The sequence below is a fragment of the Aotus nancymaae genome, unplaced genomic scaffold (genome assembly GCF_030222135.1).
Source record: "Aotus nancymaae isolate 86718 unplaced genomic scaffold, 86718_ANA_hifiasm-v0.15.2.pri h1tg000067l, whole genome shotgun sequence".
NCBI classification, from domain to species: domain Eukaryota; kingdom Metazoa; phylum Chordata; class Mammalia; order Primates; family Aotidae; genus Aotus; species Aotus nancymaae.
Genome location: NW_026988482.1, coordinates 28,090,683 through 28,113,462, shown reverse-complemented (window position 1 = coordinate 28,113,462; position 22,780 = coordinate 28,090,683). Strand labels below are relative to the sequence as shown.

Here is a 22,780-nt window from a genome sequence, read left to right as displayed (position 1 = left end):
GCAATCCTCCCACCTCAGCCTCCTGAGTAGCTGGGACCACAGGTGCATACCACCATGCCTGGCTAATCTTTTTTTTTTTTTTTTTTTTTTGGGAGACTGAATCTCACTAAGTTGCCTAGTCTGGGTCTTGAACTCCTGGCCTCCAGCAATCCTCCCTCCTCAGCCTCCCAAAGTGCTGGGATTACAGGTGTGAGCTACCATGCCCAGCCACAAATCTCAATTAAGAGTTGGATTTTATTTTGGAAAAACTGTCAACACTCAATCAAGGTAATGTCTTTGTCAAAATGACATAAGGCTTAACAAAAGAGATATCATTATCTGTATAGCACATAGATTGTTTTACATTGTATCATTAGGAAACCAGCTTTGGGTAGAGTTGTACCACACAAGTCCATCTAGTCCATCTACTCTGGTCATTTTGAGGCTCTCTCTCCTTTTTATTTTTTTATATGAAGTCTTGCTCTGTCACCCAGGCTAGAGTGCAGTGGCTCGAGCACAGTCCCCTACAGTCTCAAACTCTTGGGCTCAAGCAAGCCTCCTGCCCCAGCCTCCCACATAGCTGGGACTACAGGTGCACACCACTATGACTGGCTCAATCAATTTTTATGTGAAAGGTGACAGTCACACATCCATCCAAATACAATCATCTGCAATGTGGCTCATGTACAACATTGAACACAGAAGCCAGGTTATAACTTACAGATTCAAAAAGCAGCAAGTACTTGTCTTTCTTCTCTCTTTAATAAAGAGTTAAATTTGCCAAGAAAGAAAGATACAATACTGAATTAAAGACGAACTCTGCCAGGTGTTTCCCGGGATGTCATTACTACTGGACAAAAAGTCAGCCTCTCAGGCAAACATTAATCATTAGCCATTGTTGATAATTAACTAATGATCTACAAGAATATACCATGGAGCCCTTGTATGGTCATTCATTTATTTACTCACTCATTTGACGTGTATTTCCTGATGTGCTTCCTGTGTACCAGGCACAGGATTAAGTTCACAAGGCTATACACCCAAATCAGACTGCAGTCTCAGCCTCTGGGATCGTATATTCTAGTTTCATCCAAAGTCACTCCGCTAATCAGCCAAAGAGCCAGGCTGTCAGACCCCACAGCCCATGGGCAGACCATCACACTCCAAGCCACTTCCTGTAACAGTTACAAACCGGGGGAAAGAGGCTGGTATCTGTACAGGAGAGTGGACTAAGCAAAGCGGGGTTCAGAGGGAAAGCAAGAATTCAGATGAAGGCAGGCGGGGAGTGGATCAGAGAAGGCTGAAGAGAAGAAGCAGCATAGGAGCTGTCCAAGAATAGACAGAACCTAGGCATACAGAAATAAGAAAGCTCAATTCCAAGAGAACGAAGACCAAGCAAAGATGTAGTCTTAATGGCGTACAGACCTAACCCCCACCATACAGGCTAAGCCCAAGGAGCCAGTTTATGAAATTGTGTTTCAGGTATTAACGGTTCACACCATCAGATGCAAAAGCCATGTGATGCTGAACTACATGACCACACAGATACAACGGACTTGCTTTTTAAGTCCAGTTAACACTACACTCAGATCTTAGCCATAGAGGAAAGAAAGCAATCAAAGTAGGCTGTCCCACAGCATTCCTGGCCACTGTAAAGCATCTGGTCCCACAGACAAGCATCCACAGCCCAGCACTGCTTCTCAGACAGGTCCCACCATTCTTGCCACTCTGATCCCTGGAACCAGAGCACAAAATCTCCTAGACTGCTCAGCTGTGAAAGCCAGCACTGAGGGCTCTTTCAGCCAGAGGTACACAAGAAGGGCCACAGACCTTAAGCTTTTCAGGAATAACACGTACACCTTCCCACTCATTCCCAGCGAAGGACCTGCAAGAAATCCACAGAGGAACCTGCCACTCATGAAAATCCAAAACACGGCTCAGAGGAAGGAGTGATGGAGGTGCTTCTCTCGGGAGAGCCATTTGTTTGGTGCGTATCAGCAATATCTCCATCTGCCATATACCCCTACCACTGCATCAGGCATGGCTGGGGATTCAGAAAGCTTCACTATGAACTGTATTCTGAAGATGCTTGAGAGGATAAAGATGTGCATATAAATTTTAAAAATAGGGTATTTTATGTGCAAAATGCCACAAAAAGAGGTTTAGATTGTTTGGATCAGTTTCAGGAAAGGCCTCAGGGAAGAAACATGATCTGAGATTATTCTTGAGTAGCTGCAAGGAGAGTAACAATAAAGAAGAGGCAGTAGAGGCCGGGCGCCGTGGCTCACACCTGTAATCCTAGCACTTTGGGAGGCCAAGGTGGGTGGATCGATGGAGTCCAGGAGTTTGAGGCCAGCCTGGGCAAGATGGTGAAACCCCATCTCTACAAAAAATACAAAAATTAGTCAGGTGCAGCGGCATGTGCCCGTAGTCCCAGCTACTCAGGCAGTTAAGGTAAGAGAACTGTTTAAGCCCCAGAGGCAGAGGTTGCAGTGAGCCAAGATTGCACCACTGCACACCAGTGAGCCAAGATCACGCCACTGCACGCCAGCCTGGGCGACCCCTGTCTGAAAAAAAAAGAAGGGGCAGTATGAAGGAAGAGACATTTCAAATAAAGAATCCAGGAGGTGGACAAGTGGGGGGAGGAGGGGTGTTTAGGAACTTCTGTGGACAAATGAGTGGAGCTATAAAGGAGAGGAGTGGAGACAAAACCCAATAAAGCTGGACCAGACCAAGCTGAAGCTGGCCACACTCTGGCCTTACCCCAGTGGGCAATGGGTAGACACTGAGGCCTCAGGATCACTTCTCCAGCAAAAGTCACTTGACAGTGGAATGAATGGACAGGAAGGGGACTTGTGGGCCTTTAGAGGCAAAATGCCAACAGGCTTAAAACCCAATAAGCTCAACTACAAGATGAGAAGAGGGGCAAGAAAAGGGTCACAGACAGTGAAACTTTCGGTTTGGTTTAAAAAACACCTGGTATATCAGGCCCTTTGCTAGATAAGGGGATAGAGGGGCATGGGCCCTGGGCCTTGCCCTCCAGGTACTTAGTGCTGGTTTAGAGATGGCTTAGAGGTGAGTGCAGCCATCAGTAGAGATCAAGGAAGGTGTGATTTGGCAGATGAAGATCCTCATTCTGGACATTTTTAATTTTAAGCAGCTCCACATTCCAGAGAACTAGGAGGTAGCATCGGGAGGGAGAGTACCAGGGACAGATTACACAGACTCAAAACTGTTCAACCATGTTGGTTTGCTTATAAGAAACTGAATGATAAAAAATAAAGCATTTTTCATCACAGTGAAGTATGATATTGTAATCAGCCCCACTCTGACACTTGACACAGAGGCATTCCCCTCCTCTGTGCTAAGAAAATAAAATAAATGACATTTGCTTTCCATAAGTGGAACTGAGGAAACACTGCTGCCGTCTGAACTAGGAGGGATATTACTGTGGGAACTGAGTTGCACCGTTTCCATGACTTCAGCCTCCACCAGTCCCTGCAAGTCCATAAATGAAGCTGCATAAAAACTTGAGAGTGTTTATATTTTTAAAAAATAAATAAAGAACAAAAACTATCCTTAGGAAAACTTCTGCCCCCCAAGGTAGTTTCCAAATCCCAAAACTAACTGAGTTACATCCTATCCAGAACAAAGACACATTGGCTCAATGGGGATGGCCACTTACCCAACAAAAGTAGTAATTTTACTAGGTAACTGGTAACAGGCAGAAACATCACCTATAAAGCTGGCCCTGAATCTCACTCTAACTGCTCAACACACACCTTTCCCATGGAGCTATCAGGCAAAGAAAACCAGAAGCTTCCAGATACAGGCAGCTTTCCAACTCATTTCAGACTCTGCCCTTTGATTTTACCATTCACATTAAATGAAAGGTATTTACTACAGATGAAAAATAAGCTTCATTTAGCTGCCTCTAAACCAATCCCAAAAATAGAGCAATCACTGTGGTACAAATTGGGTCAAATGTATTAAAAAAAAAAAAACAAAAAAACCCAGCTCCCTCATGGGAGGACCAACATGGCATGGGACCTTGCTAAAAGTCAGAAGAAAATCCCAAAGATCATCCCTTCCCACAGTGGGAAAGGAAGTATTTAAAGAGTAAAGCAGAGTATAAACTCATCTGGCCACGTGACCATCCAAGTCAAAGTAAGACACAAAGTTGAACACCATGAGTTTCAGAATACCATGTGAAGAGGTCAAAGGAATGAATATACGTTAGCTTTTAGAAAAGTCTGCCAAATTAACACACTGTCAAATCCCCCTTAAAAAAATAAAAGTCCAATGCTTAAGAATTGTCAAGAAAGGATTCACTGGAGAGGGGGTGCAAAAGGAAGAAGAGAGATTTATCCATTTCTTGTATTTCATTTCCTCACTTCTTAGCTGAGAAATCCAAATGGTCTGACAGCACTTATATCAGTGCCCTGAATTTCCCTGCGAAAATTTCAGAGTATTAATTGGCTTACACATGCAGCTACATTAATTATTCCATTGATCTGAATTAATCTGCCTTTCTGAAAGGTATTTATTTTCTAAGTTTGTTTAATTGTGTTCTCTTGAGCTACAAAAAGCAACAATCTGGGTCACCATCCACGTCGTTAAATTTGGTAAGAAGGCTAACACCATCTCTGGCCTCGACTACAATGATCTATCTCCATCGATGGGAGGCTTCCCACCAAGTCTGCTTTTTCTTCAAAACAATCATCTAATGTCACATGGCTACAAACAAATCAAAAGCTATGTAAAATGTTCAAAGTTACACCAATGATCTCTGGCATAGTAAAAATATATACTACCAGTGTTTATGTGGGTCTCCAACTCCCATTTATAGTTATATTTTCAGCAACAATACCCAAAATTTTTAGAAAATTCTCTAGATATCAAACTACCAAAGCCCAAATACAAATAGACATCACATTACATCTGAAATGTGCCACAACATTTTAAATGTAACATGAAATCCTGTACATAAATCGTTAAGGCTTATTCACAAGAGCATAATTTCACTATCTTCAGAAGCCAGCAGAGCTCTCCCACACAAGGGAGAGCCTAGCGTGTTTGCCTTTACAACGCTCGCTCAGTTAGGAACATCCAGCCGTGCTAAAATAGAGCTTCAACATGAGAAGCCAAAAACAAACGGAACCAGCTAAGAGAAGAGAAGAAAAACAATAGAGTTTCCTGTTATCCGGCATGGGCTCCCCTTCATCTACCATTCTGCATGGCTTCTGACTGCAAAGAACCAATCCTTGCAAGAAGGATGCTGCAGCACCAGAAAAATCCTGAAATGGCTTCTGAATCATCAAAGAAAGATTGCAGAATGTCAGAGGTAAAAACGATCCTAGCAATCTTCTTATCCAATCCTCCCAATTGCTGGTAGCTGCATGGCAATGCAGAAAGGTATGAAAAATGACCCCAAATACAACTAGTTGGCAGGTGACTGGGACAAGATCCTAGTGGCAGTCTAGTGCTCTTCAGTGCTTTTTTTTTTTTTAAACTATATCAACCTTTCCCAAAGGAAGTTCCATGGACCACCAGTTCCATGATGTTAAAGTCTTTTGCCAAAAGAAAAAAAAGATGTTTAAAGAATTTATGACTGATTACTTTTAGGGACTAGCTGAGTTAAACAAAAGGAAACCTGTTTTTTAACTGCAGAACTTCCCAAAGCTTTTACTAAGCTAGCGTGCACTATAAATCTTTAAGAAGGCAGCAAAGTATATGAAAGCATCCTGACTTATTTAACTATACAATTATTTTATCTCGGGACACTTCATAGGAAGTGGGGGCATTTCATAGGACATGGAGTAGAAACGTTAATACCATATCATGTATTCAATAATACATATTATTCTCCAAATTATGCTCTATGTATTATTAGTTTTGTTGTATTATACTTCTCTAAAAATAAAATATCATGTACAAAGTCTATGATAATTCTCTACTTACCAGAACAACTGACCAAAGTACTCACCACTCCCAAGAACACTAGATTTAAAAAACAAAACAAAAAAATCTAACATTATCAGGAAAAGAATGGTAGCAAAAAACTTATGTGGAGAGAAAATCTGCTACAAATCTCTTCCATAACAATCCCATATCTATTTATAAAAGATTCATGACTTTAAATACTTTCATTCAGTATAAATTTGAGAATACAGGTTAAAACAAACAAACAAAAACACCACTATTGCAAAGCTCCAAGAAGCACCACATGCATGGCTGTAAAGTTCAACCACCCAGAAGGCAAGCTGCCAGTTTAAGTATAGAAGCAAATGATAACCATATACCAAGACCAGCAAGAACTCTCAGGACACTTACCAAGTTATGATTTGTTGAATTAGAATCATCTTCAGGGAATGGGATGTAAATAGCTAAGGCCACACAATTGGCAAAAATAGCCAATAATATAAATATGTCAAATGGTCTGAAAAATCTTGTTAAGGTATATATGTGTTATGGAAACACAAACCATGTCCCTCATCACACTCCCAATCACACCACTTGGGAAGCACCTTTAAAATGAAAATGGCATACACAAATCATATTTCGGCTGACTGCTGCAGAAGTAATCGTCAGTGGTCATCTCACAGTGGAGCCTCCTATGAAATGACCTCTCCTATCAAACGTCCTTTCCTTCTGTTGCACGGATCATGTTACACTCATTCTTCTGCTGCACACTGTCTACTGAAACCTAAAAGTACATTCAATTAGGGCACTGTGTGAACCAGGTTTCTGCTTCTTATAGGTTTAAAAGTGACAAGGGCCTCACTAAGTTCCCAGCTGTGGTAGACACGGGGAAGTCATCATGGCGTAAATCTCTTCCGCAGATCCTTGCCTCCATGTGTTAGAGCCATTTTCTCAGGGGCTATTCTTGGCAGGGTCAGCCTAAATCGCCTGTCTGGATTGGGCCAGGCCAAGTCACCAGGACCTTCTTCGTTCTACCTGTGACTTTCTCATGGCATGTTCCAATACCTCAGACGTGACCAGCAGCGAGCCAGGCTTCAGCTCCTGCCTCTGCTTTCTCTACTAGAGGAATCGATGGCTATAACTGTTTCAGATTAGAGCTGGACTGGAGCTCAGTTTATAATATGCTGTTACCGTGCTCAATTTGTAAACAAATTAAATTAAAAAGCCATAAGAAATCAGCACCAGACACATTAAAAGTAGGGTTTAACAATTCTCAATCTCGGTAGTCTATCTGGAAGAATCACTGTGAGATCAGCCTTCAAGAAATACTTGCCTAAACATTCTGGTGTTATTAAGAGACATTGTCAAAACCGGCAATACAAAATTTGACATCTGCCAAAATGACTGTTTTTCTTCTTTGGGTTTTCAGCCTTTCCAAAAACAAGGTTTCGCGAGCACCAGCCACATCTGCAATTCCTGGGCTTGATTTTACGACAGTGCTTCTCCTATACACACTTACCCACAAGAGGCAAGGCCACAGTTTAACCAAATACCTCAACATACATAAAACTGGAGGATACAAACACAACTATCCTCCATTTGTCCTGACATTCTTTTGGAAAATCCAAAAATGCTGCAGAAAACAAATACCCTTTACCTCTCTAGAGATACCTTTTTTTTTTTTTTTTGAAATTGGATCTCACTGTCAGCCTCGGTGCAATCTCAGCTTGCTGCAACCTCCACTTCCCAGGCTCAAGTCATCCTCCCACCTCAGCCTCCCAAGTAGCTGGGACTACAGGCATGTGCCATCAGGCCGGCTAATTTTTTTTTTTTTAGTAGAGATAGAGGTTTTGTCATGTTGCCCAGGCTGGTCTTGAACTCCTGGACTCAAGCAATCTGCTCACCTTAACCTCCCAAAATGCTGGAATTACAAGCATGAGCCCCGTGCCCAGCCTCTGCAGAGATCTTGAGTTTCATAAAACCTCCATCCTCAAAGAGCTTTGATAACTCATCAGAAAAAGGCAATGAATAACATTATTCCCTTACTAATTTTGATGGTTTTTTTTAAGCCAATCAGCTTTAATTCACACTGGTTCTCTTAACTCATCTAATATTATAAAATCTTTTTCACCCAGGGATCCAACTTTCAGAGAAGCCCACCTTAGGAAGACTTCAGAATTCCCTTTCCATTTTTCCTTTTCATGGGTCCCCACTGAAATCTAAAAAGTCAAGGGCCCCAATGTTGTTCTCTATAGAAACACAATAGTCTCTTCCCTCCCTCACACTACCATTCTTCCTTTTCAATTTTCTAATCCCTAAATGATAAACCAGCACCTCTGAGAAATACTAACATGTTCAGGAGGACTAAACATAAGTTGTATTTTTACTTTATGTTGGTCCAGTTTCAGTCTCCAGGTACAAGTGGATACCATGTCACTGCCATAAGATTTTCACAAGTGAAGCAGAACAGAGCAATAGAAAAATAGATGGGTCTGATCTTAACAATTCCTTCTGATAAGGAGACTATCCCTCACTCCCTCAGGGGGCAGGACACTCTGTCATGCTTGTCTGTAAAAACAAAGGACCCTTGCTCTCCCGCTGCGGACTGGGCCTGACAAAGCTGGCTGGGGTGGAAAGGATTTCTATAGCCTGCTCCCTAAATTAGAAGGAAACTGTCACTTTTTTAAAAAAAAAATTATATATTGCTTAAGGATCTATCTATTTTACAAACTATCCCATTTGTAAACAGGCTTCTCCCTGAATTGGCAGCCACATCCCCTAACTCCTGTACACATGTGTCTGGCAACTGAAAGAAGGGAGACAGCAGCATGATCCAGGAATTCACTCTATACGCAAAAACTGCAATGTACACATTACTGTGCACAAAGAGAAACAGCATCAGGCCTCCCACCTATTCTACACAAAATTAGTGACCCCACAAGGAGATCTCTGCTTACTCAGAGGCATGTCAAGCCAATCCAAGGAGGAGAAGATCTTCCTGGCAAGGTACAGCCACTGCCATGACTCCAGCAATGACACTGGGACACATGCTGGCTTACTGAGCTCCCTCCTGGTTCTCAGACTAGAGAACTTGAAGAGAAAATGCACACACACAACCCCACCTATGTGAGAGACACTACAACTCACTCTAGAGATGGGACATCTGTTGCAAAATGAAAAAGCACACGAGAACCCCTCGAACCCGACCCTAGCATTTGGCTGCTCTCTCCAAAGCCTTTCTAGAGAGTTACCTCATCTTTACTCCTGTCCATGAGCAGAGAAAACAGCCAGCTAAGACAGAGAGCATGCAAATAGCTGCTCAGCTTGATTCTCAAATTATAAGGGGATTTCAGCTCCACTTTCTAGCTCATTGCCAACATCTTCCCTTTTGGTATGGCCCCTCCATCCTTCTGGGCCTGGTGGGGGGAATTCCTATATTCACACCCCTTCCTATAGTTAGGAATTGCTCTAAGGCCCCTGTCAGTTCCAAACACACTTCTGGGGAAAGGAAATGCTTCATGTTACCCAGACCAGTGAATCATCTGCCTAATTAAAAAGCCATTTGCTTAGAAAGAAGGTCTCAGTCAATCTTCTCTGAAGAGGCTGGCCTCCAGATTTGGGAAGGGGTTAAGCAGGCTGAAGCACAATCGTTTCCCAAGATCTTGGACATGACAACCATTCTGGGGCATTTGGAGTTCAATTTTAAAAATACAAAGGAGACACCCAGATATGTAACTCCAGTCCAAGGACATAGACAGAATTTTTTATAAAGGCAGCAACTGCAAATTCCTCCACTAAGAGGGCTGTTCTATAACTCATAAGGGCTCAGGAAAAAGAGGCACACATCAACCTCTCCCTTCCCTGGCTCCCTCACGCTCACGTTTCAAATGCTTTCTTAGAACTTGTCAAAAGGAAATTCCAGGAAGTTATAACATTGATCAGAAAAAAAAAAATCAAAAGTAATCTCTCCCTAGGAAGCACGTGTTCATATTTGTAGCTACCTGAATAATTAGAATCACCAAATGTCAGACTAGAAGCAACCTCAGCATTAATTGTAGTTGCAGAAGCAAATTTCAAACATCAGAATGAGAAGATTCTACTAAAGGTCAAAAATGTATTCCCTTCCAGTAGAGTCTCATACAGTCTTTTTTTTTTTTTTTTTTCTAATCTGTATGCCTTATTTGCAATAGGTTCAATGCATGGTATTGCCCAAAAACAACACAGAATTTAAAACTAACCATCTAATGTCCAATGACCAAAGCTTGGTTTCCCATTTTAATTATCTACCACTGTGAAGTTTCAGGCTGTCGTTCCCTCCCCCAACTACTACTACACACACCCCAGACAGTGGGCTAAATATACCCGTACAGCCACCTCTCTGCAACCCGAGGAGACAGGAAGGTATAGACAATGAAACCCCTTATATACAACTTCTGTTGCTCGCATTCCAGACTGCTACAGCTTTGTGTCATTTCAGAAAGCAAATCCTTTTAAAACATCAGATGGTAAAACAGAAAACGAGAAAGACTACCCCCAAAAAAAGGATACTTCCATTCCACTATACTAATGCAGGCTCTTCGGATGGGGTTATTGAGTGATAAACAGAAAAGGGCGCGGGCAGGTCGGCTGTTGGACGAGTTACCCTGTTTTTTGCTCTTGGCGTATTGCTGACGTTTTCTTTGGGAGAGAGATCCTACAGGTGGGGGTGCAGAGGTGCTCATAGTTTGGGCAGCCTTGGCCTGTCTAGCAGCATCGATTGCAGCTTGCCAAGACAGGACAGTTTGCTTGGAGCTATTCGGCTGAGAAGTTGGTCCTTCACCAGAAAGAGGGAGTCTGGTGCCTCTTGCATAGTTTGCCTCTGGGGAGAAGGAGAAAAACAAAGATTTTTTTTTTAATGAGGATCCAATGTGTAGGAGAAAAAAATCAAAGGTTGTCTCCCATCAATAACCGGGGTAATCATTCATTCCTATGTTTCCATTTTGAATCTCATGTCCTATTTTTCACAAGCTGGGGTTTAGTCAGCTAGAGAGGCAAGAAAGTCCACGAGCTCTGGTCTCAGTGTCAATCACACAGGATCACTGCTGCATCACACCCAGCAGAGTTAGTACTCCTTCATATCATGTCTTCACAAAGGGTCTTTTAGGGCATTTCTTCTGACAAAACTGAGGTCATTTCCATGTTTGATCCACATCTCTGATTTTTAAAACCCATCTATCTCTGATGAGTTAACAGATAGGTACAACAGCTTTTCTCTAACATAACTACCACTATCACCAAGAAAAAAAAGGCAGCACCAATAATTCAATAGTCTTAATCACTTTCAGGGTGTTACTCCAACATCTTTCCACAGCCACAAATGCATTTTTGTTTCAGTACGGGGTGGGGGGGGAGATCTTCCACAGGCACCCAGGCAATACCAAAAACCCCGTAACAAATATCTAGATTATGCACTGACACTTCCTGCAAATGAAAATTCATGATGCTTGGGACTCATTTCCTCCACAGGCTTCCGAAAACAGAAAACATCTTTAGGGCTTTTTTGCATTTTAAATTGCAGCAGCATCAGCCAAGCCAGCATCCAGAGAGACAGGCAAGGCAGTCAGCCTGCACCCCTAGACCTAGGATAGACTGGCTGGATTATGCCAGGGGCCTCCAGGCCTAAGAGGGAATTATCTCTGTGTAGGCTAGCATCCAGGTGCACACAAGGCAGAAACCCAACGAGGCTCCCTATGCAAAGCCCCCACCAGCTTTGGGTCAGGCCACCTCCCAGGCAGATCTCCCAGGCACCTGCCGCCTTCCGCCACAGTCTCCTCACTGAAGCATAAGTCAAAGTGAGAGAGGTGGCAGAAAGGTAGAGAATGGGCGTTTGCAAAACCAATTATTGCTAAGTAAAGAGTCAAAGCAAGCATCGGTCTGAAAGCCTGAGAAGGAGGCAAAGCGGGTGAGCAGCGGGCAATCGAAACGGGGGACAAGTCGTGCCAAGCTTCTCCCTAGGGGAGCGCTCACCCGGAAAGGCTTCCAGCCGACCGGGGTTGGGGGGCACTGGCGGTCTCCAAAGGGGAGGGCTGGCCAGGAGCTGCTCCATCCTCCCTCGACCCAGCCCCGGCCGGCGTGGAAGCTGCACGTGGTGCCAGGGCCAGGACTGGGGAGGGGAGCCCCACAGCGGCAGCCGCTCCCCGGGCATTGCTAGGTTACCGACGTGTGCACAGCCGGCGATGGAGCGGGAATGCACCCGAGCCCCTTCCCCCGATGACACGGAGGCCAGGCCTCCCCCGCGAGGGGAGGGGTGTACTTCACCCACCGGCGCGGAGGGCGAAACCGGGCAATCCTAGAATTTTCCGGATGCCACCAGGGACCTTCTTCCTAGTCAACGAGGGGGCGGGGGAGGAGTGGAAGGCAAGGAGAGGCTGGCAAGGGGGCTCCGGCTGAAGACTCGCGGCCCCCTGCCATCGCTCGGGGGTGCAGAAGGAAAGTTGAGCCCGAGGACACTGAACCCAAATCACCCCGACTCGCCGCCCCTCCGGCTGCACAGTGCTCCACACACTCCACGGCCGCCCCCACCCCACAAATGCAGAATTAACTCTGACATTCAGGGCCTGAAGGAGAGCGCGGAGTGGCAGTCACGCATGTCCCTCTCTGTGTAGACGACACCGAGCTGACAGCACCCTCTCCAACGCCCTCAACCCACCCGGCCCCGCGGGGAAGGGGAAGGGGGCTGGAAGACCGTGACAGGATCCGATTTGGCAGCGCGTGCCCGGGCTCTGGCTGCTCACCGTTCGCGTGGTCCGCTTGCTGCTGCCGTTGATGCTGCATTTTTTTCATCATCATCATCATCATCATCCACGAACATTTATTGAGCGACTACTGTGTGCAGGGCACTGTGCTGGGCGTTGGGCGGGGGCGGAATGGGGAAGGGGATCACCAATAGGTAGGAGCCGCGGTCCCTGCCCTTATTCTCGCTTCAGCAGGGGGTGGGGAGGGACGAGGACAAATAACAGAAAATAAGGATAATTGATAAAAAAACCGCTCGCCGCCCAAGCTCTATTCCAAAAATGGAGCAAAATAAACTTTTTAAAAAAATAAAATCCGATGTATATATTATCTTAATAATATATACATGTAATTTTTTGCTGCAAAGGAGAACTGGCTTGTCCCCTCCTCTAGCGGAGAGACGCTGCGGTGATGCCGGCCCGGCCGCCGGGGCTGCTCGGCGCGCCCCCCATGCCCGCCCGTCCGCCCGCCCGCCGCGGTGCCCGGTGCCCGCCGCCGCCGCCCGCGCCGCCGCTGGCTCGGGACCGCGGGCAGCCGGAGCTCACATCCGGGGACGGAGGCGCCCGCCCGCCCGCTCGCTCCGCGCCCGCCGCGCCGCGCCGCACGCCGACTTCGCCCTGGCGACGCTGCGCGCCCGCCGCCGTCCCCCGCCCCCCGCCCGCCCCGAGCCTCCCACGGCCCGCGCCGCGCCCCGGAGGGTCGGCCGCCCGGCGCGGGGATCTGCCCGGAACCGTCCGCGCGCTCGGGATGGCCGCCGCGTGGGACTCGGGGTGCCTTCACCCCGGCCTGGCCCGGCTGACCTGCGGGCGCCAAAGGGTTAAGCGCGCTCCAGCAGCCGGCTGCCCGGTTAACCCCCTCCGCGCCGCACGGTGCGCTCAAACCCCGGGCCCCGGAGGAGGCGGGCGGTGCCAGTGGCTCCCGCGGCGCTAGGGTGCGGATGAAGCGCTCCTCCTGGCGCATTTCTGGGCTGGGGGACCGCTCGAGCTCCCGCGCCGGCCCGGGCTCCGCGCCTCCCTCTCTCTGCGCACACCTGGAGGAGGCCCCGCCCCCTGGGAGCACAGGTGCTAGCAGGCGGTAGCGGCTGCGGTCTCCCTGCGCACCCTCTTCAAGGCTCGCCCGGGCTCCCCGCAGCTCCGGAGCCGGGCAGGCAGGCGCTCCCTCCTTTCCTCGGGTCCTTTCTGGACGCGCGGGTATAGGGGAGCTGGGCTCTGCTCTGTAAAGAGCACTCACTGCTCCAGGTAACTGCCTGCAGCTGGAACAGCCAATCCAGGGCGCCCCCCCTTCTTCTCCCCAGCCCTGCGCCGAGCCTGGCGTCGCGGAGGGCCACGGGGTTGGGGGGAGCAATATCACCCCTACCCTACCCCACTCCGCCCCCATGTGTGTTTCGAGGCAGGTACAGGGAAGTCAAAGCCAAGGTCTTTCAAACCGCTCGTGTTACTCAAGGAAATAGACAGTGCTGCTGAAACTGTTGGCTCCAGTCTGGGAGCTGAAGGGAGTAGTTTGTTTTTTGATACCTTCGCTGGCTCGGATTTAGGGTGGGGAGGTTTGCAAACGGCAGCTCCTGTCTAGAGGGGGAAATACTTTATCCAGTGGATGCCTGGTATTTTTTATTTAGCTTTGTGCTGGCTGTTAGGAGAAGGGCGTCTGCTTTATTACTTCACAGGATTCTATTTATTTGCTTTTGTTCCGATCTGCATGTTCCTACGGTGTTTTAGAACGTTTCAGAACAGTGGCTTTAAAGCAAAAATAAAGTAAAAGCTCAGCGTGAATTAAGAAAAATAAGTGTTTATGGGAAGGTGCTCCTTACCCAAAGACGACACACTAGTCATCCTCAATTGTTGGGGGGCACCTGGGCAGAGAGACTGGGGACCAGACACAAGACTCTCCAGGGGCCTTCCTCAGGGGGTGTCTGGTCCGTGAGGATGAAAACAACCAGACTCTTTTCCTTTTTTGTGTGCTTTGTTTTTGGAGACTGGAGAGGTGAGGAATCGCCTGTGGTCTAGTAACAATATAAAGCTGGCCTGGACTACCGCTCCTATGGCTGCTTCTGATCCAAAATCGGAAGGGATAGAAGACGGTTCCCTCCAAAGAAACGGCCCATCCATGAGGCATGTATGAAATTCACAAGCACATGTGTCACTTTCAGAACTCCTGGTCTAAAGCCTTGCCTCTTGAGGCCTTTTCTACAAAATCCCATGAACAAGTTTGTTTTATGATATCTTCGCTGGCTCAGATTTAGAGTGGGGGAGGTTTGCAAACAGCAGCTCCTGTCTAGAGAGAAAAATACTGTATCTAGTGGATGAGTGAGCGGAACCATATTTGCTTATGGTTCGGTTCAGTGCAGCCAGCATTCATAAAGCACCAGTTAAGAACAAGGGTCTCTGCTAGATGTCAGGACAAATCTGTGGCACAGTTCCTTCCTCAAGGACAACCTAATGATGGAAGAAAACTTACCAAGTTTATGGAATTGCAGGAGGGTTTTGTTGGTTTTTTAAAATTTATTTTTAGAAATGGGGTTTTACTATGTGGCCCGCATTGGAGTGCTGTGGTATGATCATAGTTCACTGTAACCTACAAATCTTGGCTTCAAGTAGTTCTCCTGCCTCAGCCTCCCAGTATGCTGGGATTACGGGCATGAGCCACTGCTCAGCCTTGAATTGGAGTTTTTGACATTCCATCCCAGTTTCCGAATGAGTCCCATCTTGGTGATGTCTCCAGCAAGCATTTTTTTTTTTTTTTTTTTTGAGGGCCTTGATTCAGCACAGCTCTAGATGTGTTGGCCTATTGGCTAATTTAAATATTTATATTCCCATGATAATGCAAACTACTGAGTAAATAAATAATAAGTTTTTTTAAAGGCTTCCTGTGTGCCAGGTTCTAGGGTAGGCACTTTATATGTACTAACTCATTTAGTTCTCATAACAAGCCTATGAGGTACTATAAAACCCTCATTTTGGCCAGGCACAGTGGCTTACGCCTGTAATCCCAGCACTTTGGGAGGCCAAGGCAGGCAGATCTCTTGAGTCCAGAAGTTTGAGAACAGCCTGGCCAATATGGTGAAACCCCGTCTCTACTAAAAATACAAAAATTAGCTAGGGGTGGTGGCATGCACCTGTAGTCCCAGCTACTTGGCTGGCTGAGACAGTAGAATCGCTTGAACCTAGGAGGCAGAGGTTGCAGTGAATGGAGATCATGCCTCTGCACTCCAGCTTGGACAGCAGAGCAAGACTCTGTCAAACGTAAAAAAAAAAAACCCTCATTTTACAGACAACAAAACCAAGACACTGAGGATTTAAGTAGCTTGCCCAAAACCACACACAATTACTTAGTGGCTAAGCCAACAAGACATGAAGAAAGGCTAAAATAAAAGATTTCAGCTCTAAATCAGCTACGTGTGCTACAACTCAATTATGTTGCTAACACACTGTTGTGGGGGCTTAATCTCCATGACCTTATTTATAAAACACTCCCATGTGAAGGCACGAAGCTGGCATGCCAGACATATTTACCTGTGTGCACTGCGTTTCAAAAAACCTTGCTGCTGGCCCAATCCAGAACCTCACCATCTCACACCCTAGGTCATGCACGAAATACCCCTTCTCTAGTTTTCCTCCCACAAATAATCCATCTTGTTCAAAACACACCATGTCACTTTCCTATCCAAAAATGTTTTTTTGTTTTTTTCCTTCTTGCTTCCACATCCAACCTAAACTCCTCTGACTAGCATTCAACCTTATCATCTCCCACCATTCACCTTCACTGTGGTCTGCAGTCTCCTCATTAGACTGTGAACATGCTGTGCTCATTTCTGACTCTCTGCCTTGGCTCCTGTTTATTCGCTGACCTGGAATTCCTACCTTGCTGACTTGCTGACCTCTCACTAACCCCTCTCCATTGGACAAGCCTCGGTCAAGTTTCTGCCTCCTCCAGAATCTTCCTCTGATTGCTCCTGCTGCTGTGGACACACGTGTGCCCCCACCCCCACCTCCCCTTCCCTAAAGGCCTGCGGCACCTGGATTTCTCTTTAATGACATACATTCTTGTGTCTTGTATGATTGCTTATTGGCTATAAATCCTGTCTCTCCAACCACAATGTGGGTCCTTAACCAAGGATCACCTCCTTAGCCCCCTCCCGCTGCTGCCAAGTGTTATGCTCATAGCAGGCACTAAATACTCTGATTAATCTGCACAGGATCATAAAAGCCCACATAGATCACTAGAAATTGTCAGCTGATATTTACAAAAGTCCCATAAAGTTTATGGTAGCACACTTGGCCCTTAGATAGTAAAAATACAAAACAGGGAAAATTGGGTCCTTTGCACACCAAGAATTCTAATTAAGGAAGATAAACAAACAGATCCTGAAGGGTATATGCAAAATATATCCTTAAACCAACTGTGATATTGGGTCTAAATGAGTTCTTCCATCCACAGACCCTGATGCTAAGAGGGGAGCCCTGACCACTAACCACCAGAACAGGCAGATTAGGGGGGTGGGGACATGTGTTCCACGTAGAGGGTGGCATGTGCAAAGTCAGGCTAAGAAGTCCAGAGTATGTGCAGAAATTATGGAGTAGATGTTTAGGCTGAGACCTAGTGGGACTTAGGAGACGGTGGTGATAAGGAAGCTTGCAAAGGCAGCACAGAGTGGGCAGTGTCACGTCTCTAGTGTCTGGCTCAACAGACTAGGTGTTACCCCGAACCAGCAGTTCTGATTTTTTTGTTGTTGTTTAATCTCAGGACCTCTTTAGACTCCTAACAATTATAAAGAGCTTTTTGTTTTTGTTTTTCAGAGACAGGGTCTCACACTGTCACACAGGCTGGAATGCGGTGGTGCAACCACAACTCACTGCAACCTTTAAAAAATTTTTTTTGTAGAAATGGAGTCTCGCTTTGTCAAATGATTCTCCTGCCTCAGCCTCCCAAAGTGCTGGGGTTACGGGGATGAGCCACTGCACCCGGCTGAGAACATTTTTCAAATCATTTATAATTCACTTGAAAATAGTTACAAGCCCATTACGTGTTAACATCAATTTCCATTTTAAAATGAAAAGTAACTATTTTCCAAAACAAAATGATGAGAAGAGTGGTGTTCTTATTGTTTGCAAATTTCTTTGCTGTCTGGCTGAAGACAGTTGGATTCTCCTCTGTGCTCCTGTGTTCAATCACTAGTGATAGAATGTTTGGACTGAAGTATGTGAAGAGTATCTAGCCTCACACAGGTATGTAGTTGGAAAATGGAGGACTGTTTTAATTACCTTTTCAGATAACCGTGGATGTTATTCTTTGCCATGATGCCAAAACTTGACTTTTAAAAGTTAGTTGAGGGCCGAGCATGGTGGCTCATGCCTGTAATCCCAGCACTTCAGGAGGCCAAGGCAGGCAGATCACAAGGTCGGGAGTTCGAGACCAGCCTGACCAACATGGTAAAAGCCCATCTTTGCTAAAAATACACAAAAAATAGCTGGGTGTAGTGATGTGCCCCTGTAATCTCAGCTACTCAGGAGGCTGAGGCAGAAGAATCACTTGAACCCAGGAGGTAGAGGTTGCAGTGAGCCAAGATCGCGCCACTGCACTCCAGCCTTGGCCACAGAGTGAGACTCCCAGCTCACGAAAAAAAAAAAGTTAGTTGAAATGTGTAATTTCAAACCATGTCAGTGAAACTTTTTACAATGTTACATTAAATTCTATCAGTCTATTTCACAGTTTGAACGGATCTTTCACCCATGCGTAATTTGGTAACATTATGCATTGGTCATTTGGAAAATACTGAATCACTGAGTTACACAGGTTTTCCAAATGTTGACACATTTCATTATATGATATCAAAAAGCCAAATTCATTGTTATCACCACCAATCTCATCAGAAAGTCTTTAAATATTGAAAAACTGTCAAGCTTCCTGCGGTAGATAGAAGTTTTTTGAAATTCTAATTTTCCCCTGGAAGCTGAAATTTTGTAATTGGCACAAATACTGTCAAGATTTTCTTTGAAGTAACAGGCTTATATCATTCATTTTCAAGAAAATAACTGCCACATACTTAGATCTAAATAAACATAGTTTGTCGGTAAAAATGACGTTCCATGAAAAAGTAAGCCATTCAGCTTCCTACCTCAAACCATCACACAAGCAAGGCAATCGTATACAGCAGAAATGTTTTATGCATTTGTCCCAATTTGTTACTCTGAATATTAAAAAGACATCTACCCAAGGATTAAGATTTAATAGAGTTAATTATTTTTACTGCTTCATCATGGAGATTGTCGAGTAAAACTGCCTTATTTTATTTTATTTTATTTTATTTTATTTTACTGTGAATGCATGACCGAGAATAAGGCATCGTCCACCAGTACATGTAGGTGTCACTGCGCTGATTCATGCTAAGTCACCAGCAGTTTTAAACACTGTTGATTTTGTATCATCAGTGCAATGTCAACACATTAGGGAAGTCAAATAAGTCTCAGTGTCACCATGAAAATAGTCTTGACCTCAAAGAAAGGGCCTTTTGGTCCCCCAGGTAGGATTACCAGATAAAATACAGGATGCCCAAATATTGCATGGGGCATACTTATACTTAAAAAAAATGCTGTTTATTTGAAATTCAAATTTCGTTGGGCTTTCTGTATTTTTATTTGCCACAATTGGCAACCTTACCTCTGGGGGTCCATAGACCACATTTTGAAAACAACTGCTCAAGCTGCTTTGGGTCGTTTTTGAGCAGAGAAGTTACATCAGTTGTACTTCATGAAGATAGCTCTAACCTTAGTGGGTGGGGTAGATCGGGGGCGGAAAGATTTGTAGAGCACAGAAAGGACTGATGGGTTCATTAAGAAGATGTCACTTTTTGTCTTAATCAATACAAAATTTGTTGATGAATTTCTTTTTTCTTTTTTTTTTTTTTTTGAGACAGAGTCTCGCTTTGTCGCCAGGCGCCAGGCTGGAGTGCAGTGGCATGATCTCAGCTCACTGCAACCTCCGCCTCCTGGGTTGAAGCAATTCTCCTGCCTCAGCCTCCCGAGTTGCTGGGACTACAGGCACACGCCACCATGCCCAGCTAATTTTTGTATTTTTAGTGCCGACAGGGTTTCACCATGTTGGCCAGGATGGTCTTGATCTCTTGACCTTGTGATCCACCCACCTCAGCCTCCCAAAGTACTGGGATTACAGGCGTGAGCCACCGCACCCAGGGATGAATTTCTTTATTGTGAGGGGCAGCACTACTCTGAGATTGGGCAGGGGAAACAGGAAGCCAGCAGAGGGCAGCTCCCTGTCTAGTGAGGTCCCCTAACCCATGGTGCTAACTCGCTACTCTCCCCCATCCTCCGCCATCCCCCACCACCATCAGATCTTCTCCGTTACAACTGACTTATGCCTCACCCAGCAAAATTTAAAGTTCTTTCTTGCTTCAGCCTCATTGCAAGTAGAGTCCAGCTGGTCTTTATCCTTCATCAAGTAACTGTTCACTTGAAGAACAGGATTTACATTTCACATCAGACAAAGTAATTCCAATTCCTTTAACTGGTTTATTCCCATCCCCTTTGACCCAATTCTTAATCTTATCCACCACTCTCTGATGCACCACGTACTCTCCACTTCCACAGTTGGGAAATCCTGGCAGAGTCTAGTGTATGCAGTCAACACCCTATTATCCATGCTGACTGAAAGGAGGGAATAAGTCTTAAGTTTCCCATCTGTGAAATAAACTGGTTATAAAACATGATCTCTAAGAGTTCTTCACATTCTAGTATGGCATATTGGAGAGCCTAGACTTTGGAGCCACATAGAACTGGGCTCAAATCCTGGCTCTGCCAGCTACTAGCTATGTTGTTTGGGGGATATCACTTGGCCTCTTAGGGCCTTGGTTTCCTCACCTTTAAAACAGGGATAATATCACCCATCTTGTTTAAGCATTGCAAACATTTAAAGTAATGTTGCAGAGCTTCTGACTATCAAGTTAAATCATGTAACTTATGTGAATTTAACTAAATATACTCAGTTACAGAGGGATGGTGGGAACCACTTAAGTGGTGCTGGCAGGAGTCTGTCCTTCCTTTCATTGGTCTTAGTTTTTACCTTTATGTTCTGACTTTAGAACTTAACTCCCCACCCCAAGTAAAATACTAAGTTGGTGCAATTACTTTTGCACCAACCTAATACAATCCACTGTAATGGCTCTCCTTTTTGTTAAATGCATTCTATCATTCAAATACAGTCCCAAAGCAACTGAACACAGTGGGTTTTTTAATAGTCTTTGAATTTTGCTTAATTTTAATTTGTTATTTAGTATTTAAGATTCAGTAGTCAATGCTAGCAGTCCCAAATCGGGACAGAGATCATAGTGAAATAGGTATTTACACACATACACACAAGTGCAGCCCCGTGACTCATGCTGAATGTAATTATAGGCACACACACACCCCACACAACACTGGTTTCAGTCAACACAACTACGCAGCCATCTCCAGGTTAAAAGCATAAGCTAGCTGCTGGAAATAAAACTGGTATAGTCACACACTGCAATGAAAAATCACATGGATCTGCATCCAATCAACAACAGGAGCAAATTTATGAGGACAGGAAGTTGTTAGGGAGATCCAGAAAGTCAATAAACGTCAGAAATTTTATAGTCCAAACATTAGACTTACTTTTTTGTTTCTTCAGAGCAGTTGTTTAAATATTTAATTCACAGAACAAAATTGAAGTTTCAATGGCACCAGTATCTCTCAGACTTGGCACCTACCATATACGTGGACCTGTTTACTTTTCTTGCTACTTAAAAAAAAAAAAACTAAGTCACAAACCCTTAATACTGACATGAGCTTTTTAAACTTTTAAGCCAGTACTTTGGGCGAGCATTAAATAGGAAATCATTAAAAATATTGACTGTTTGTAATCTCGGTTTTACTAATAAGACCCTTTGAAATAAGCACCCCCCCACCCTCTATTCCCTTTGATTAATACAGTAAGAGAAGATTTAGCCACTTAGGTAACGTTTTCTTTCTGTTTGACAAAAATTCAATATGAAAATGCAGTGACCTCTCACAGCTTCATGCTAATGGTTAAAAATGGATGCTAAAAATTAGAACTTGATTGTGGGTTTGAAAATTTTATAAAATAGCCAGACTTTATATTTCCTAGGTTATTGGTACAAACCCACAGGGAAAAAAATACTTTTTAAAAAGTTCTAAATCAAGAAACTTTTGAAGAGGAAGGATCCAAAACTACTTACTTGAAGAAGAATCATTATACAAACTTAGATAACTCACTAAGGATTATCTGTTTCGTGTCCTAATAACCAGGTTGGCACGATACTACATCCAGAAATATGGAACTTTCTGTTTTTCCGTTTTATCTTTTTTTACGTTGCTATTTTTAATGTGTGTTTATAATACACTGAAGACTCTCAGTCAATCACATATTGAGCAAAATAATCACCATGGCAGGGAGACACACATGGTAGTCTTTATTGTCAACATGTCTATAAAACTGAATAAACATTTGTTAGTGTTCCGTTGTGATAAATACAAGGAACGCGTGGGGCTGAAAGGGAACAGTGTCAAGAGCGCCATAATTTTTCAAAACCTGACATGACTTTAATGGCAATTAACAAAGAATGCCAGGGTGTATAGGAGACTTTTTGTAAACACACTATATTACAAACAGACTAGACCTTTAATGATGTGACAGAGTAGCCAAAAGATAGAAGATTGGACATCTTGTCTCAGGAAGCTAAATGCCGAAGTGGTATAAAAAGGTCTTTCAGGATTCCGAACTTTCCACCCACAGCTTGCCTCCCTTCCCTTCAGCAGGCCTTGCTTTTGCTCCCTTTCTCAGCTCCTTGGGCCTAACTGGGTTTCTTTCATCACCCATAGACCTTTCTTCTTGGAAGCTTCTTTCCTCTAGTTCCTTTACTTCCTCCTCCAAATACTTATTCATGAATCTCCAAAGTGTCCCAATTATTATAGCTCACTAGAGACAGCTAAAGGCAAGGTGGTCATCCTAAGGACCAGAAGATCAAGGTTCTCTTCCTGGCCACACTTAGTTGACATCCCAGAACTCTGCAGTGGTACAATTTAGAACTAGAATAATAGCCAGGTGTGGTGGCTTA

The 22,780-nt window shown here is 44.7% G+C and overlaps 1 protein-coding gene across 17 annotated transcripts in view; it reads right to left on the bottom strand.

The window, feature by feature from the left end:
- CACNA1D (calcium voltage-gated channel subunit alpha1 D) overlaps positions 1-13,286 on the bottom strand; it is a 319,931-nt gene extending 306,645 nt beyond the window's left edge. For 7 of the 17 annotated variants that reach the window (XM_012460733.3, XM_012460739.3, XM_012460738.3 and 4 more), the window contains exons 1-3: positions 12,675-13,088; positions 10,450-10,759; positions 6,313-6,418 (exon numbers count right to left, since the gene is read on the bottom strand). In XM_012460733.3, coding sequence (XP_012316156.2) covers positions 6,313-6,418; positions 10,450-10,759; positions 12,675-12,741 — 483 coding nt within the window. In that variant the 5' untranslated portion in view covers positions 12,742-13,088. Of the gene's footprint in view, positions 1-6,312; positions 6,419-10,449; positions 10,760-12,674 lie in introns of all 17 variants that reach the window. The other 10 variants (XM_012460730.3, XM_012460737.3, XM_012460735.3 and 7 more) reach the window with 3 other exon arrangements.
- Between the last annotated feature and the right edge of the window lie 9,494 nt (positions 13,287-22,780).